We start from the raw sequence: 17,841 nt of genomic DNA on the forward strand, positions 1-17,841 counted from the left end.
CAGAAATTACTTTATTCTATCGATTCAATGACTGTGCTCAAGTTCGTATGGCAATGAATATTTTGTGCAGTGCTGCTTTCCCATTAAATGAACAAAACTCAGGCTTTTCATTACAAGATGATATTCGAATATATACTCCAAAATGGTTGTCATCATTTTTAACAATGTACGTTAATTGTTTTAATGTAGAAATGTTATTCAATCAAAATCTAATTTTTAGAGAAAAGAGAAAGGAATCTTTGCTGTGTGGCAGTGGTACAACATATAGCAAAAAAACACCTTGACAATAATAGTGAAATATCCAGTGCAACCAAGCATTCCTTCAGTTGAAAACTCTCAAGATCTACCACAACATGGTAAATGTAAAGATGCTGCATCTATGATTGATTCTATGTTTATGTTAATATCAGGATATCCCATCTAGAGTAAAGTTTTTATTTTTATGTATATTTATTACACCATGTATATTTTAACTCTTCATTTAAAGTTTTATTTTAACCTACAATCGAATAAACTTCTCTTCAATCTAATAAAGAAAACTATAGTTTTGTGTTTTGAGTTAACTACAAGTAAACATTGAAGAATATTAAATTATTTTTTATAGATAGTTTAAAATTTTTTACAATGCTAAATAAATGAATGAATTAAATTTTTAGGGGATGGCATATGATGAACTAGCTAGCATGGTACAAATGCACCATTCAGAGCTCGATGATCAATTTAGTAGCTGGTTGTGGTAATAGAATTACAAATGATTTTAAACGATTCTTCACTACAGAAAAAATTGCAATGAAGTATTGTTAGTATTATAAAAATTGTTTTCAGTTACTTTCTTATATGCTTATCATGATTTATCAGACAGATTTAAAAAATCAATTGTTAATTATATATGAATTTTAAACATTTTAGGAATGGTTGTCATATCAAAGAAATGTTCTGCATAAACGAGCGAAATCACAAAAATCATCAGGCTCTTATCAATATAGCACCAGTTGTTTTCAAGTGTTATAGGGATTGTAGTGCTGTCAATATAAGTGCTTTATCACCTCTTTTTCGTTTACTAAGGCTTTTGAAGTTGAGTCTGGTTCTAATTTGAACTTTGTTAATACAATTCTTGACTATGGAGTTGCATGCCAGTTGTTGAAGATTTAGATGATTTTGAGGAAATATCTTTTGAACAACGTAGTCCTGTACTAGACTGCATATTTCATTGTATCAATTGGTTTAGAGAATTAATTAGTGCATTTTTATTCATGCCTGAAATGGAACAAAAGTTCTTAAACGATTGAGAGCACTATCAATATGGAGAAAAAATTCCATAGCTTATTATCGCTTAATGGTCTAGATTATAAAACCGCCATCTTCAAATTTTCACAAAGAAAGAGACTTAGAAGTTGCAATAACGAAGAAACCTCCAAAGAAAGGTGGTACTAAAAAGCACAAAATAAGATACTATTCAGATTGAAGATACTACTACTGCTAATCCTCAAGCAAATATAAAAAATCATAAACCAACAATAGATCCATGTGGAAAAATATTCAGAGCATATGATAATAGTTTGATAATACTGCTGAAAAAAAATTGTTAGTAAGTAATAAAGAAGAGAGCATAACTATGGGATGAAATGTCGTGAGTACAATTTATAGGCCATCTAGTAAATATTTAGATAATTGAATAAAGTTTTATTCCAAAGTTTTATGAAGAAAACTCATTCATAATATTCTGCAGTTAAACTATTTAAGCAAATTATGATATCGATATAATATTGAGGTATATGAATCAAATCCATTTTAACTATGTCTTTGATGAATATTTTTATTTTAGGTATATACTTCAGAATATTATCTATAAATTAGAAATCTTAAATGGTAAAAGTAAATTATCAGAGGAACAAAATTTTATGGAAGCACCTGAAGTTTTGATGAAGGAAATTATTCCTATCATACCCAATGTATTAGAGAATTTTATCGAAATTTGCAATATATTAGTTGATGTTTTGAAGGAATGTGATTATATAAAAGATGCTAATGTAATGTATTTCGAGAAAACAATGCAAGCTAAAACTTGCCTATTTTTGTTACAAAAGTTTTTTTCATCTATATTTGGTTGGACAGGATTTACCATTTCAAAAAATAAACCATTATTTAAAGGTTGGATTTGCATAATTATTGTTCCACGAATTAACTAGTAATTTAGTGCTAATTTCTATTATTCATAATTTACTTTTATTTTAGAGTTACTTGGTGGATTTCCAACAAGCTGTGATTCTGAAGAAAAAAGTATGCATGATTTAGTAGTATCTGCTGCAAACTTTTTCCTTGGACATAGATCAGTTATTATAACATTACCTTGTGCCGCCAATTTAATAAATATTAAATGCTTTAACTTTAACTCAATATATTGAAGACAATGATTTAGAAAGTAAACTCATTACATTATCACATGAATTTTAAGTGAAGAATGGTATGATGAAACAGGTGCAATAGAGAAAGGAAGAAATTCCAATTTAAACCTAGAAATAGTATTGAAAAATTATTTTCACAAGGCAGATGTCAAAAAAATTGTACAGAATGTTAACTGGTTAAGAGAGGAAATTGCAGCAGCAGATAAAAAAAAATATCATCTAAAGACTTTTCCTTGTTTTCACAAGTAAAATCAACATTATCCACAAAATTTTATAATGTCGTTGTTATTTATAATGTCTTATTCATTCATTATAGGTCCAATTTTCCACTACTATACAGGAATGTATTTCATGCATTTATTCAAGCTGTTCGTGATCGAATATTAAAACCATTATCGAGTACTCAGCACTTAAGATTTTGGGAAGCTATAATGAACACATTAGGAAAACTAATGTTATTGGCCAAAGAACAAGATTCAAAAATAATCATTAACATTTTTATAAAAGCAAGTACTAGTTTAAACATCTTAGTAAATGGTTTTAAGTTATATTAATTCATTTTACTTATTAATTTTTTCAGCAATCTCCTATGATACTTAAGATTTTTTTAAAACAAGGTTTGTCCGGGCTAGAAGTTTTGCTAAGAAATAATACAGAGGATGTAACTAATATATTAAAAACAATGCAGCAGAGTACTAGATTTATAAATTCTATTTGTGTTCAGGCTAAAGTTATTAACATTTTTTTTAATATCATATATCCTGAATGTCTTTAATGTAATATGTGTTTATTTTTTTATTCCAGACAACAAAAGATGTAGCATTGATGTCGTGCGTTCCCACAGTTCTTAGAATTTTAGAGACAATTGTTTATAAAGTAAAAGCTGTTCTTGTAGCAAATAAATGTCCTACTGCTTTCATTATGGGAAATCTAATTAACAGAAATGTTAAAGGTGAAATTATTGCAACACAGGTACAGCTTATTAATATTAAATTTTATATTTTCATCACATAACTTCATACTTTAATATCACTTTTTCAAAGTCTTATGTTAATTTTGGCTCTTTTTTTTATTCATAATTCTTGCACAATGCATTGCGCTACATTTAAATATTTGCTAGCATTTATCTCAATTAAAATAATCATAATTTATTATTTAATTAACACACATTTTATGCAGAATTTTTTGTATTACTAGAGTACTAGTGTAACAGAAAGTAATAATGATTCCGAAGATGAATTTCCACCCAGTAATTCTGAATCAGAATTAGAATCGGATTCAGAGCCTGAGGAATGTGAAAAACATGGGAAAACAGAGAATCAAGAAGTATCTTTACTAGGTATTACTAGTTTATTTTGGTATATGTATATACATTATAATTACAATCCATATCAACGATTAAAAATCTTAAGATTTAATATAGTTATTAAAAGTGATATTGTATTCATTATGTAAATACATGCAAAAATTAACTCATCATTTATTGAATTAGAAAATAATTTAATTAGCTAAATCATTTTAATTGTCATAACCATATTAATTTTCCATTAACTAGTTCATCTTTAAAACCTTTAATTATTTCTTTTGATTGGTACCATCTGCATTCGCAACTGCAGACATTACTGGAATGTAATTCATTTCCAGATATTTCAACTTCATTAAAATCAAAATTCACTTTTGTCAATTCATAGGTATTTTGAAATTATCCTTAGGAAGAAACTCCTCTACTGATTCAAATTTATCCACTGATGTTTTTATTAAAATATTTGTTTTGTTTACTGGCAGTGTTTTCTTAACATTGTTTTGTAATTGTGGTGATTTCATGAGAGAACTGAAACATACATTTTTGAAAACAGGTAATGCATACTAAATATGAAGTAATTCGGGCACACTTTATAATCTTTTAAAGACAATAATGTCTTATGCACACAATACGGCAAGAAACAAATGTATTAATGATTGTGATATAAACTATTGAGAATAAAAAGAATGTAACACTTACCTCAATATTTTGTTAAAAAGATATCGTTTATTATTTTTTGAGTTACTTATATTTAGATATGAACATGATTTTCTATAAACATCATAAACTTCTTTAGCTGTAACAGGTGATCCTCCCAACACTATTGATATTTGATGTATGCATTCAAAATTTGTAGTAATCTCTTTTTGTAGATTCTGCAAAATATTAGTAATTATGTGTATCAAATAAACAATTACATCAATAATACAAACCTGAAATAAATTATTTAGTGATTTCAATGTAGCTTCATATATTTTGTAACGACGTGCAGCAAGTACATTAGTAGTATTAACATTTCCATCATATTTATGTTTATTTTTATTCATTAAGTAACTAAACGTATCATAATTAAAAGGTATTTGTCGACGAACATGCAAAATATATTTTATAAGTTGTATGACTATTTCTGAATAACTGTATTTTTCAACATTTTCGTCTAAAGGTATTGGTACACTAATAGATACCTTGTATTTATTTCATTAATATTCATATTTAAATAGTCAATAATGTATTTATATAAATAATTTAATTTATTAACACTTTATTTTGTAATTTCGTAACAAAACAGAAAAGCAAACAATCCAGTAAAATGGTCAACGTCATATGACGTTTATGACTATGAGGTTAACTTCGTTCAATTGGCACCAACACACGAAGGAAAAATCGGTGAAAGAACTTGTATACCAACAGACAGAAACAATGTCAGAAAACGACGCAACGAGTTCCTTACTAACGTCACTTGCAAAGCAATATTAAAAATTTAATTATACAAGTGTCTTTATCATAATAATAAATGTTCATATCATAAATGATAGATTTAAACTTGAAGTGTTTTTTATGTGATTTAGGTAAGTACCAAATAATGTTTTTTATTTTAAATTTGAGCAAACTGGTTAATGCTATGTATTCAAAAATATTTTGGCAAACAGTTAGGAATAATTCGAAATAAATAGTTGTTGAATATATTTTTGACACATTCATTTTTATGCTTGCATTGTAATATTTATTGAATCTCAAACAATTATTAATACCTGAATTTATTCCTTTACATACAATTAAATTGCAGTTTTTGAGGTTAGAAATTTCGAATGCCAAACTTGTTGACAATTATTTTTAGCTAATTAATTAAATAAAAGTTTAATAATTAATTAAAACACTTCAGATTTTTGTTATTTTTTTGTTGTGTGATATTTAAAATCAGATAATTTTTATACATTTTACTTAATTTGAATAGAATAAATATCAAGTTAAAACCACGGTTAAATTCACTTTTTTTTAACTTCCCGAAGGAGAAGTTTATGTTTTCATCAAAAAATCCGACTCGCTAATTTCATGTTTTCTCGACGTTTCAAGTCATTCTGAATCGAATGAGACCAAATTTGGAAAAAGTATGTGTGTGTGTGTGAACAGATTTTTTGCCGTAAATCGACGTTTTCTCCAAAACGGCTGGACCTATTTCAAACATTTAAAACCATTCGATGTATCTCGATGAGGACTAGCATTTCTGACCTTTTGTAAAACGATCGACCAGGCCGTTTCTTTGTAAATCGCAGAAAAGTGAAAAATTTTTCGTCCACGTTTTAGCCCGCAATTCTGAATCGATTTTGAAAAAACTGTTCGATAGATATTGGTTGGGAATCGTGCTGATTAGTTTTTGGTAAAGATCGGTAGATACCATAGTCTTGTAGATCCATAGTCTTGTAGATCATACTAAAATATTACGGTCCTACGACAAGTCGTTTAATTTAAAAAATCTTCAAAGTTTGCAAAAATTAGAATTGTTTTTTTTGTCAAAATTAAACCTTTGATCGACGTTTTCTTAAAAACGCCTGTACCAATTTCAGAAATTTAAAAGCCATTTGATGTATCTCAATGAGGACTATCGTTTATCAGTTTTGTGAGACGATCTGCCAAACCGTTTCTTTGTAATTTGAAAAAAAAGGTTAAACTTTTCGTCCACATTCAAGCTCAAACTACCGAATCGATTTTAAAAAATCAAAAACTGTTCTAAAGATATTAGTTGGGAATGGTACTGATTAGTTTGAGGTGAAAATCTACCGAGCCGTTTTCTTGTAATTAATTGTTGAAAGAAAAAAAATTAAGCCGATTTTTATGGGACTTTTTTGGCGATATATATCGTGGTCTTATAGAACTTAACAAAAAATTACCGCCTTACGACAAGTAGTTTAACTTTAAAAATTTATCAAAATTTGAGAAAATGAGTAGTTTTTTTGACGTTTGTTAAAATTAAAATTAGACGATTTACTTGGTATAACGATAGAGTACTTGGTCTTAATAAACGTAATAAATCATTAAAGTCCTACGGAAACTGGTTCAAATACAAAAATTGTTGAATTTTTAAAATTTGCTTTTAGAAAATACTCCGCGTTAACGTGTTAGTTCGTTTTCAAATATGTGTAATAAATCCACTCGGAATACTTTTAATCACTCATAAATTCATTTATTTTTTATTGATTCAGTCGATTATTTACACATATCGGGAAGTTCATGTAACTTGCCTCAAGGCTAAATACCAAACCAACTAGTTGAATATATTTTACTTAATTTGAAAATGATATGTAAAAACTATGGGTTACTATTCATGTTTTTTAAATACCTTTAACACAATTTGATATCATTTTCAAATAGTATCGCATCGTGCCTTAAGGCAATTTGCTAGAACTTCCCGTACCGTAATGATCATCTAGCAATGTTTCGAAATATTCGAGGAATCTCAAATGTTCTCAAATAGATTATTATAAATATTGTAACTTCCATTTTTCCTATTTTATAGACAAAATATAAAAGCTTATATAAATTAGACAACGACGTTTATCTATGTTTACATGAAAACTAAACAAACAAAACTTAATCAATCGAAGTTAGGATAAAGGATTTTATCTCATATTTATAAGAATTATATACACTGAATTGCAAAATTAAAATTATTTATTTTAAGTATATAAATGAGTTTTTGAAAATGAGCTACAATTTAAAGATACGAATCATTTTCGATATCAAAAAATTTTGTTTTGAAAATTAAAAAAGAAAAAGATTTGATATTTTGAAATCCACAATTTTTTTTGCTTTGCCCAAAAACAATCAATTCTTCAACACAAGCGAACGGTTTTTTGATGCTTCGTTCTTTAAAAAGCTGCCATATTTTCCACATTTAGCTCCTTATTTTGTAAACGGCTGGACCTGTCTTTGCCAAAAACTAATCAGCACGCGTTTCCTTTAATAGCAATCGAATGATTTTTGAATCATTCAAATCGATTAATTCGTTCTCTCTAAATCGTCGACGAAAAATTGTATCCGAACACACACACGCACATACATACATACATTTTTTTGCGTGAAGATACGCAAAAACTTTCATTTTTGATTTCTGGACAATTACAATAACTTACTCCACGAACGAAAAGTTAAAAAACCTATGGTTTTAACTTTATATCATGGACTACTATTCACGGATTGTCAATATCATATCAAGTTATTCGATTAATATAAATGATTTATTCTACAATTTTATAACATTAAATAATCTATATTTTATTCAATCGTATAAAGATCCCACAGCAACTAGTTCTTCGAAATTGCTAAAATATACACCAGAATCACTGAATATTTTTTTCACGTAAACTTTATTAATGCATCGATTTGATGTATACCGAGTTGTAAAAATTTAAAGAATTTATACGTATACGGCAAACGGCAAAAACTTTGTTTAGAAATCTGTGGAAATGACTATGTAATCTTATTTTAAATGTGTATTCTTAGAATAAATTTTTATTCTAATTACAGGTTTTATAAGAATGTCATACAAGGAACCTCTGAGTCTCGCCTATAGTAGAGGAAATTTATAATCAAGAACTCATTGGAAAAGTCTGTTTAATCGAAAGGACGTAATTATCACGATTGATGAGCTTTCAGGGTGGTTGTATGTCTGCAAAACAACGAAATCTTTAGCTGCAACATCGGAATTTTATCAAAAAAATGGATTTGTTTTCGCAATTTTTGAAATATTTTGACTGATTCCAAAAGATTTTGGGACGCTGATTTCAAAAATGTTTTCCGTTTTTGGACAAATCCACATACACCCCCCGAAAAATCGAAATCTTTGGTTGCAAAATCAAAATTTTACTAATGAAATGAAAATTTTTTTTCGCGATTTTTAAAATGTTTTGACTGATTCTGATAGTTTTCGAGGCGCTGATTCCGAATATGAAATCAGTTTTTGGAAAAAAAAGTTTTTCTGCCCTTGGTACCAAATTGAAGTTTGATAAATTGCCAACTTTGAAGCTGATTTTAACTATGAAGACAATGATAAATTTGAATTTTTTTTGGTTTGGTATAAAGATTGTACTTTAGTCTACACAAAGCATTAATTAAAATTATTAATTTCATTCATTAAGGGCCTTGAAATTGCATTTGAATGTCACGATTTTGGCCAATTTTGGCTGCTCCTGATAGACTGTTTTTTTATCGGAAAAATAATAAGATTTTTAAATTACACCAAAGTAGGTTTGGTTTACTGCTAACCAGGCGTAAATATGAATTTATTAAAAATTATCCTTCTCCTACTATTTCTTATCTTTTATATATTTATTTATTTATATATATATATATATATATATATATATATATATATACATATATACATGCGTATATATATACATTTATATTTATATATATGCACTATATATTATGTCGATTTTTGTAATGCTGACACTCAATAAATTTAATTATTTATCTATATGTCTTATTTATTTACACAGTTTGAAAAATTATTGGTTCCAAATATTTTTTTCAGTTAAATGGGGTTCGAACTGGCGAACCTCGAATTGTTATTCTGTCTTAAGCCGACCGCATCTTTACGATCTCAGCCATTCGCACAACTGGCACACAATTTTTTTAGGAAGCCTATATCTTTCATCATCAAAATAAGACTTTATATTTTTAAAAATAGCAGTGAGTTCTGTATAACTAATTGGCCGAGATCGTTAAGTTGCCACTACGGTTGCTCATTGTTTCTCGGTTCAAATCCCCAAGATGCTTGAAAATTCGAATGTATAGTTTTTCATAAATATCAAATATTAGTTCAAAATATTAAATTCAGGTGTCGCATTTCGACCTTGACACTTAGAATATTTCTGAAAAACAAAAAACTCAAGTTTCGCACTTGACTGTAAGGGAGATACATAAAGGAAAAAAAAAGAAAAAAAAAAAGAGGAAGCATTGGGGAAAGAGAGGGGTAGAGGCAGATGATGAATAAGAGAGATGTGTATGATACATATTCTTTATTAAAATTCAATATTAATACAATATGAGAATGAAAATAACTTTTATCATCAATAACACAAATAGCCGAGTGGTTTAAGGGACCGCATACTCGGTGAAATAACTCTGGAGGCACAAGGTGAGCAGGATCGAATCCGGCCTAAGGCGACGACAAGGAACTCTGAAGCAGAAAAAATGGAGCAGTGCTGGTGGCTGGCTGTTGGCGAGCGCAAAGGGTCCTGAAACGAACACACCAAGTGATGGTCAACCTGAGGTCCATGATGCGAGAGGTTACACGCAGAGAGACACATTGCGGAAGATGCATGCCGAACCCAAAAATCTACCCAAAAACCACAACATGCGAAAAAACACCAAAAAAGGAAAAAAAAATGTGAAAAAAGCGGAAAAAAGGAAAAAAAGGGTAAAAGAAGGAGGAGGAGGAGGAAGGAGAGGGTGGAGAGCCTAAAAAAAACCCCCTAAGTCCCAGATCAATTTTTCTCTTTTCTGTTCAGCGTTGAAACTTTTTTATGTTTTTTAGTGTTCCCTCACACCAATTCCCAAAACCAACACTCGAATGAAATGAAGTCCACGTTGAAATTTTCACAACGAGAAAAAATTACTGGGACTTAGTTAAAATATTTAACTTTGCCCCAATAAAATTTTCTCGTTGTGAAATATTCAATGTGAGCCTCATTCATTCGAATGTTGGCTTTGGGATAATACAGCATGCATAAATAACTCGTCTGTCTTAATTGAAAAGGTTTCAGAAAATTTGGACTTAGAAAAAAAAAAATTATTCGAGAGAATTATAATCAGAAAATTTGGACTTAGAAAACAAAAAATATCTGAAAGGACTTAGAAAAAAAAAAATTATTCGAAAGAATTATAATCAAAAAATTTGGACTTAGAAAAAAAAAATTATTCGAGAGAATTAATTAGTTAATCGATGAAATGAAATGATATTAATCGAATCAAAATTGTTTATACGACTTGATAAAACATGTGAAACCTTTACAATTAATCGAGACAAAAACAAATTTAGTTGACTTGAATAATATACAAATTATTAGAAAAAGCCATAAAAGAAATTCAATAAAACTTGTAAAATGAAATAATGAAAAATGTTCGAAAACTTGAACATTAAAAACTTCAAAACTGTTTAAAGCTGATTGTTATCCTTTAGAAATCGAGTTAAATAATTTTTACAACTTGAATCGAATAATAAACTTGTAAACAAAACTATATTTTGTCTAATCATTCAAGTCAACTCTTTGAAACTTTGATTGCAAGTCTTGATCAAAATTGTTTTTAATAATAAAAAAATAAAAATCTATCATTTAGCTATGCAGCAATATAATTGAATAAATTTAAAATAAAATTACAGTAAAAGACTTTTAAAAGCTGCATTCAATTAACAATTTGGTAAGTCGTATTGAGTATTTGAAATATTTTGATCAAAATCAACAATCGTGTTATCCATAAATAAGAATGTACATGCAGTCAATATCGCTACAGGGAAAACACATGATTCTTGATACTGGAAATGTAATTTAAAAAATTGTTTCCAAAGAATAATAAACAAGAGGTGTCACAAAAAAAGATATTTTTGTAACAAAGTAAATTTGTAATTTGTAATAAAGTACCATCAATTTAGGAGTTACCTAAGGAAGAAGGCTAGGGCCTCTTCAACAAATGAGTAATCGATGCTTACAGAAAGCTGTATTGGTTAACTAATAATTTGGTAACAAAAATTTAATATACATAAGAATTCTGAATTCCACACAAAATCAGTTCATAGCGTTATTTATAGAGCAAAGGAATCTCTGGTGGAATATTATTATGGAATTATAATAATATAAATTATTTTCAATGTCTTTGATACATACGAGAAGTACAAAATTTATCTTTTATATTGATTTAAAACATTCATAGAATTTTAATTCATAAGTAAATTAAAAAAACTGAATCAACATGTTTTCCCCATAGCAAATTAAATATGAACATAGTCTTTAATACATATGTCTGCCAAATTAATTTAAAATCTTTTATTAGCATAATAGTTGTAGTTGAATAAACAAGAATATATTGTATTTTATGAATTAAAAATTAATAAAGTATATCTTATTAAAGAAAATGATATTGACTCAAATATAATAGTATAAACGATATTTTCAGCAGATATATGTATACAACTATATTAATAATGCACGAGCCAGAAAATATTTCACTAAAATATATACAGACTGCTTTATAAATGATATCGGATAAAAGAGGCACAAGTTCTCAAAGCATCTTTCAATTAATTTCATTTAATATGAAAAACAAGCATCAAATACATAATTATATAAGAAATATTATCATTACAAGCATAAAAGTAGTATATAATAAAAAAACTCGGTCATTAATTGTAAACCTCTTTCAGAAAATAAATTATGAGTAATATCTTTTTATTTGTTTCTATTTAAATTATAGTTTCACTAAAGATTACAAAAAATATTGTGATGAAGTAAACATTTTCAAAATTATTTTACTGCTTTAAATTCAAAGATAAGAAAAACTTAATGCATATATACTGCATATGTAGTACTTTATTTTAAATATTCAATATTTAATTCTTATGTAAATATATATATGATAAAATTGTTCTTGGGCATCCATCCAGTAATTAAAAACAGTTTTATTGAAAGAAAATGTTTTTATTAAGAAAACATATGTTTCGGGTCTTGATTAAACTCATCCACAGAAAAATATAAATAAAAACATGTAAAAAAACATAAATCTCACCAATTTAATAAATTAAATAAATCAAAACATTTTCTTTCAATAAAACTGTTATTAATTACTGGATGGATGCCCAAGAACAATTTTATCATATTATTTCACCATCTGAAGAAAACCCTCTCGCTTTATATATATATATATATATATATATATATATATATATATATATATATATATATGTATATATATCTGATATATGTATATATCTTATGTATATATATCTTATGTATATATATATATATATATATATATATATATATATATATATATATATATATATACATAAGTATTAAATATTGAATATTTAAAATAAAGTACTACATATCAGATGTAATATGATAAATGCCTGTATATATCAGAAATATGTTCTTTGACTCGCTTTGTATAAAACATGCTTTGCACTTACATTGTTCGATATCCTCTACAGCAGCTCCCAGAGCACTAACTCATTACTCGAACCACCTCTGGAGCATCTGCCAGAAATCTCAAGTACTCGACACAAAATCACTACTTTAGAACCACTACATAACTTTAGTCTTTTACAAGTCAATTTGACCTGTTGCAATTGTCCGAGTAAAGTCTTTACACAATACACGACACACGACTTACATTAGAGACTTTCGTGAATTTAGAATTCGATAATAAAGAGATATGTGGTAAAAGTACCAAAGTATAACCTACAAAAGCACATATATAAATTATACTATTAAGAATTGCATATATATAAATAAAGGATACATTGACGCTGTAAATGAATTGTTTAATTATAAAATTGACTCAAAATGAAGGCCCTGAAAGAGATACTTATCAAACTATTCAAGGTACACCAAGGCACTTCTACACATATCCATTTTTTGGCTTTTAATTAACGTTTCACGATAAATTTATTATATCAAAATGATCTACTAAATTAATTACACGTTTTGATGCTTAAATTAATTAAAACTAATCAAGGATTTAATTAAAAATCATAATTAACCCGACCGCGTGTTAATTCACGAAAATTTCTTTGGAAGTTATCAACATGTGTCAGAATGACTGTCACCTCTTGTACAATTTAAAGCGCGAAATTCAAACAAAAAATTTATTATTTGCGAAAATTCTCCAGTTAAAATTGTTTTATGAAATTATTTTGGCTTATTAACTTCCCGTAGGGTAAGTTATTGTAATGGGCCGAAAATCGGAATTGAAAATTTTTACATTTCTCGACGTTTTGAAGGTTTCTGAACATTTTGTCATACCTCAGAAAAAATGGATGTGTGTGTGTATGTATGTATGGATACAAATTTCCAGTCACGTTTTTGGGCGCACGGATGAACCGATTTGAATGGTTAAAAAAACATTCGATTCCTATTGATAAGGAGATGTGCTGATTAGTTTTTGGCAAAGGCAGGTCCAGCAGTTACGGAGATAAAGAGCAAAGAGTGCAGAGTATAGAAATCGAGTTTTTGAGAGAACGGAGTATCCGATTTGAATGATCTAAAAAACATTCAATTAGTAATGATTGGGAGAAGTGATTATTAGTTTTTGGCAAAGGCAGGCCCAGCCATTTCGAAGATACGGAGCTAAATGTACAAAAAATGGCTGTTTTCGAGAGAACTAAGCGTCCGATTTAATTGCTTCAAAAAACTTTCTGCTTGTCTTAACAAAATAATTGATTCTGGAAAAAAAAATTTTTGTTTCAACTTTTTTTTCAAAAAAATTTTTATTTAAAGTATTATAAAAAAAATTTATAGTATAAATATCTATGAACACACAACCAATTTCTATCAGCGCCAGTGTCATTTTCTCAAACTATCGCTAGTCTACATCTGACAATCACTTGACACTCTTGACAGCTATTGTTGGCTATTGTTCATATTGTTTTGTCTCATTATTGTTAAGATAATGTAACATTTTACAAGTGAAATAAAAAATGAATATTAGTTATAGTTATTGTCATGATTATATAGGTAATGCGATATATGAATAAGACACTCGTTATTATTGGTGAATTTCCTGTTATTCTTGGCAATTAAGAACAACATACGCTCAAACTAGTTTACATTAACACTATATTGATGATTTCTCTACATTACGTGAGGTTTAATATATATAATGACGGGTCCTATAAATATTTCTTCAAATGATGCTACAACCGAATTACCTCCTTTAGATCAGGATCATTTCTGTAAATTGATTTTGTACTTAGAAATAGCCAATACAAGGTAAGTTTTAACGAATACAAGGCTACATGCCATGAATTTATATCGTCTATCGTTTTATTTTTACAGAGTTCGGATTTGGGATTTAATAATACTAGTACCCAATGTAATATTTTTATATTTCTTCTTATACGATTTAATCGAGCACGTTTAAAGTTACGAGCAACATCAAGTCCAATATTTCTTGCTTTCTATGGCCTTGTGTGGGTAAACATATTAATTAGTGTTTTAAGATGTACTGTATCGATGACAGTGAATGCGCTGCACCAGTAGGTGGCTTAGCTGATAAGGTAATAAATGCAGAAAATGAATACTGTCCACAAAAATCTTTTCGTAATAATATTATAGGTTCTTTGGGTGATGGTCAGATTTTTTCTACTGGCTACAGAAATGAGTGTTGTTATCTTTGGACTAGCTTTTGGTAATGAATATATCGCAAATTATTAAATAAGTTGTTATTGACCATATTGAACCTAACTTATACACATACCTAATATTTAATATTTATTTATATAGGGCACTTAGATAGTCATAGCAGTATTAGACATGTGTTTCTTGCAACATCATGTATATCTCTGGCCTTCACAGTTACCCAAGGTGTTTTAGAAATAGTTCTACCAGATGATTCATTTCATATAGCCAGCCGTGATTTTGACTTATATGGCCATGGAGGCATGCTTTTTTGGTTTTGTAGCAGTATTGTTTTTACAGCACTTTATGGAGCTGTCTTAATTTTACCTTGGACAAGGCTAAGAGACAGACTGGCCTTACCAAGTATGATTTGATGAATTAATTTTATATAATTCGAAACTGTTTAAACATATGTTTAATATCTATATAATAGTAAAAACTTAACTATTTTCAATGAAATCTTTTTTCTTTTTAGCTAAGAGATCTTTTTACTTTTATGTTTTTATTTTGTGTTTTAACGATGGTCTTCAATCAGTTGGTGCTGGTTTATTAAATTATGATGTTCCTGAAGGTTTATGTATAGTGGATGTGACTACTGGATTGTATTTTACAATGTATACCCCATTTGTTTACCTCACTTTCTTAAGAGAATTTTTGGGTATATTTGGTTGAAATCAATTAACATTGACATCACAATAGATTTTCAAGATTAATTATATTTCAGAATATCTCAGCCTACTGTTATGTTTTCATACAAAGCTCAAGTAGATGATGTCATGGAAGATGATAATGTGTCTCTGCCACATCAACAATCATTTAGCTCATTAAAAACAGACTCTGATTATATATATCAAGTAATAAATAATTTTCACATTCACCAGATACAAAAATCATCTACTTACATCTTTTTGTGCTTTTCCAGAATAATAGTGTATATGACAGCACACAATTTGATAATACAACCCCGATGAATCCTTTATATGCGGCCTCTCTGCAAAGCCCAGACAGTATAACAGGTTATAGCATTACTTCTAGTCATAGCCTAGATATATCAGGTCCAACACAAGGATATCAACACCCATTCGGAAAGTGATTTTCAGATTTGAAACTTACCAATGCTAGTAACAAAAACTATTAATATAGGTATTAATAGTGTTTACTATTAAGGGAATGATAACAAAGATTCAAAGATCTTATTTGACATTTAAAAATAATTAGGATTAACATGCACTTTTCTGCCAAATAGTATTAATTTAAATAGCGGTATTGACTTGTTATAAGCAGGTGATATGCTTTAGACTCACTTATCCATGGTAGCATTACTGATGATAGAAGAAAAGTGCAAATTACTCATGTAATGTTGATTTAGAAGGGTTTTAATGCGTATTAATATCACTTTAGTGGAGAAGGTTAGTTTAGTAAATGATGTGAAATATTTTTGACTGTGATTTATGAAACAAAGATTGTATCTATTCTCAATTTTATTATTTATTCTCATTTAATTTTAAAACTTTCTAGGGTAATCAATATAATAGTAAAAACATAACTATTTTCAATGAAATCTTTTGTTAAATACAAATATTTAAGAAATAAAATATGACTTAATAATACTAACAGTTTTAATTTTTTTTTTCAATACACTTATAAGATATAAAGAATGTTTAAATTTTTGTATAATAACAATTCTCTTATAAGAATATCACACTAAAATTGTTGTTACATATCACAAATCATTTTTGTGTAAATATTAAAATTATGTACACTTATTGCATATAATCATTCTTTCTATTGACATTAAGTAATATCAAATTATTTGATACAGATTATATTTTCTTATTACAATTTACTGTAACATGAAAATATTTTGAAGTCGTGCACGAATCCATTTTAATTAACAATAGAAATACAGTCATACCATTCAAAAGAATGTTTACTGTTCCTTTATCGCACTTAACACATTCGGTTTCCCTGGCTGATTTTCCTTTACAAGTATTGGTACTGAGCAGCATAAAGAAGTTGAAAACGATTAAATTATTATTAAAGGCATGAATGTTTCAAAATATTCAAAATTAGTTAAAAACCTTAAACTCTATAAATAAGTAAAAATTTAATGTTTTCTCATTTCAATTACTATATCTCCTTATAAAATACAAATTTTGTTAACAAATTGTTTATAGGTATTGGTATTCTAGCCTCATGTTCAATGTTGTGATATTAGCAAACAAATGAGTAGTTTAAAAAAAAATCATTATCTGTACCAAGTGATATATTTTGTACAAACTATGTATAACTTACTTGTGTAAAATCACAGAATAATAAAGTCATTTTTGATGGTAAAAAAGACCATACTTACAAAATAATGAATATAATTTGCATTAGTTAATCTTGAAAATATTATGTATTATTGTCTATCTTACCTACACTGGATGAAGCTTGTGTTACATTACTAAAATTATTAGACGTTTGTGATTCACTACTTGAGCCAAATATCACATTAGCTGCTAAAGCACTAGCAGATTGTGTCACTTTGGTAGGAATTGGTGTTGAAGTAGAACTGGTAAATATTGCTTCTAATTTATTTGGTGTATTAAGTGAATCATTTGATAGGAGTTTAATCTGTGATTGCATTTCCTTTGCTTGTGTGGCCATTTGTTGGGTGGAGCTCTTCGTTTCATTTAACTATGAAATAAAAAATTATTGCAATTAACATCTTTTGTGATTATGCTTGTTATTATAT

General features: G+C 28.0%; 3 protein-coding genes across 3 annotated transcripts; 2 read left to right on the forward strand and 1 right to left on the reverse strand.

Moving 5' to 3' along the window:
- The first annotated feature begins 2,460 nt into the window (after window positions 1-2,460).
- LOC113381902 lies at window positions 2,461-3,917 on the forward strand. The gene is made up of 6 exons (XM_026620551.1): window positions 2,461-2,650; window positions 2,722-2,911; window positions 2,986-3,135; window positions 3,210-3,377; window positions 3,603-3,744; window positions 3,898-3,917. The coding sequence occupies exons 2-6, from the start codon at window positions 2,837-2,839 to the stop codon at window positions 3,915-3,917; spliced, it is 555 nt and encodes a 184-aa protein (XP_026476336.1). The 5' UTR covers window positions 2,461-2,650; window positions 2,722-2,836.
- Window positions 3,918-4,085: 168 nt separating this feature from the next.
- LOC113381903 lies at window positions 4,086-4,804 on the reverse strand. Its single transcript, XM_026620552.1, has 3 exons — window positions 4,641-4,804; window positions 4,408-4,583; window positions 4,086-4,236 (listed from the first exon to the last, which is right to left on the reverse strand). The coding sequence occupies exons 1-3, from the start codon at window positions 4,752-4,754 to the stop codon at window positions 4,086-4,088; spliced, it is 441 nt and encodes a 146-aa protein (XP_026476337.1). The 5' UTR covers window positions 4,755-4,804.
- A 9,680-nt stretch (window positions 4,805-14,484) lies between these two features.
- LOC113381901 (transmembrane protein adipocyte-associated 1 homolog) lies at window positions 14,485-16,505 on the forward strand. The gene is given in 9 exon segments (XM_026620550.1): window positions 14,485-14,696; window positions 14,763-14,806; window positions 14,809-14,952; window positions 14,955-14,983; window positions 15,042-15,114; window positions 15,210-15,467; window positions 15,580-15,762; window positions 15,813-15,958; window positions 16,027-16,505. Coding segments are annotated over 9 exon segments (1,158 nt in total). The 5' UTR covers window positions 14,485-14,586; the 3' UTR covers window positions 16,198-16,505.
- The last annotated feature ends 1,336 nt before the right edge of the window (window positions 16,506-17,841 follow it).

Source organism: Ctenocephalides felis, unplaced genomic scaffold, assembly GCF_003426905.1.
Source record: "Ctenocephalides felis isolate EL2017-DRISC unplaced genomic scaffold, ASM342690v1 CF-g0.4_SCAFFOLD_03193, whole genome shotgun sequence".
Taxonomy (NCBI): Eukaryota; Metazoa; Arthropoda; class Insecta; order Siphonaptera; family Pulicidae; genus Ctenocephalides; species Ctenocephalides felis.

Excerpts from the sequence above, each read along its gene's own strand:
- LOC113381902 (XM_026620551.1), top strand. The coding sequence starts at position 2,837 with ATGAACACATTAGGAAAACTAATGTTATTGGCCAAAGAACAAGATTCA. Across the intron at positions 3,136-3,209 it reads CTATTTGTGTTCAGGCTAAA|ACAACAAAAGATGTAGCATT; the intron begins GTTATTAACATT and ends TTTTTATTCCAG. Across the intron at positions 3,745-3,897 it reads TCAAGAAGTATCTTTACTAG|AAAATAATTTAATTAGCTAA; the intron begins GTATTACTAGTT and ends TTATTGAATTAG.
- LOC113381903 (XM_026620552.1), bottom strand. The coding sequence starts at position 4,754 with ATGAATAAAAATAAACATAAATATGATGGAAATGTTAATACTACTAAT. Across the intron at positions 4,584-4,640 it reads CACTAAATAATTTATTTCAG|AATCTACAAAAAGAGATTAC; the intron begins GTTTGTATTATT and ends AATATTTTGCAG. Across the intron at positions 4,237-4,407 it reads CTTTTTAACAAAATATTGAG|TTCTCTCATGAAATCACCAC; the intron begins GTAAGTGTTACA and ends TGTATGTTTCAG.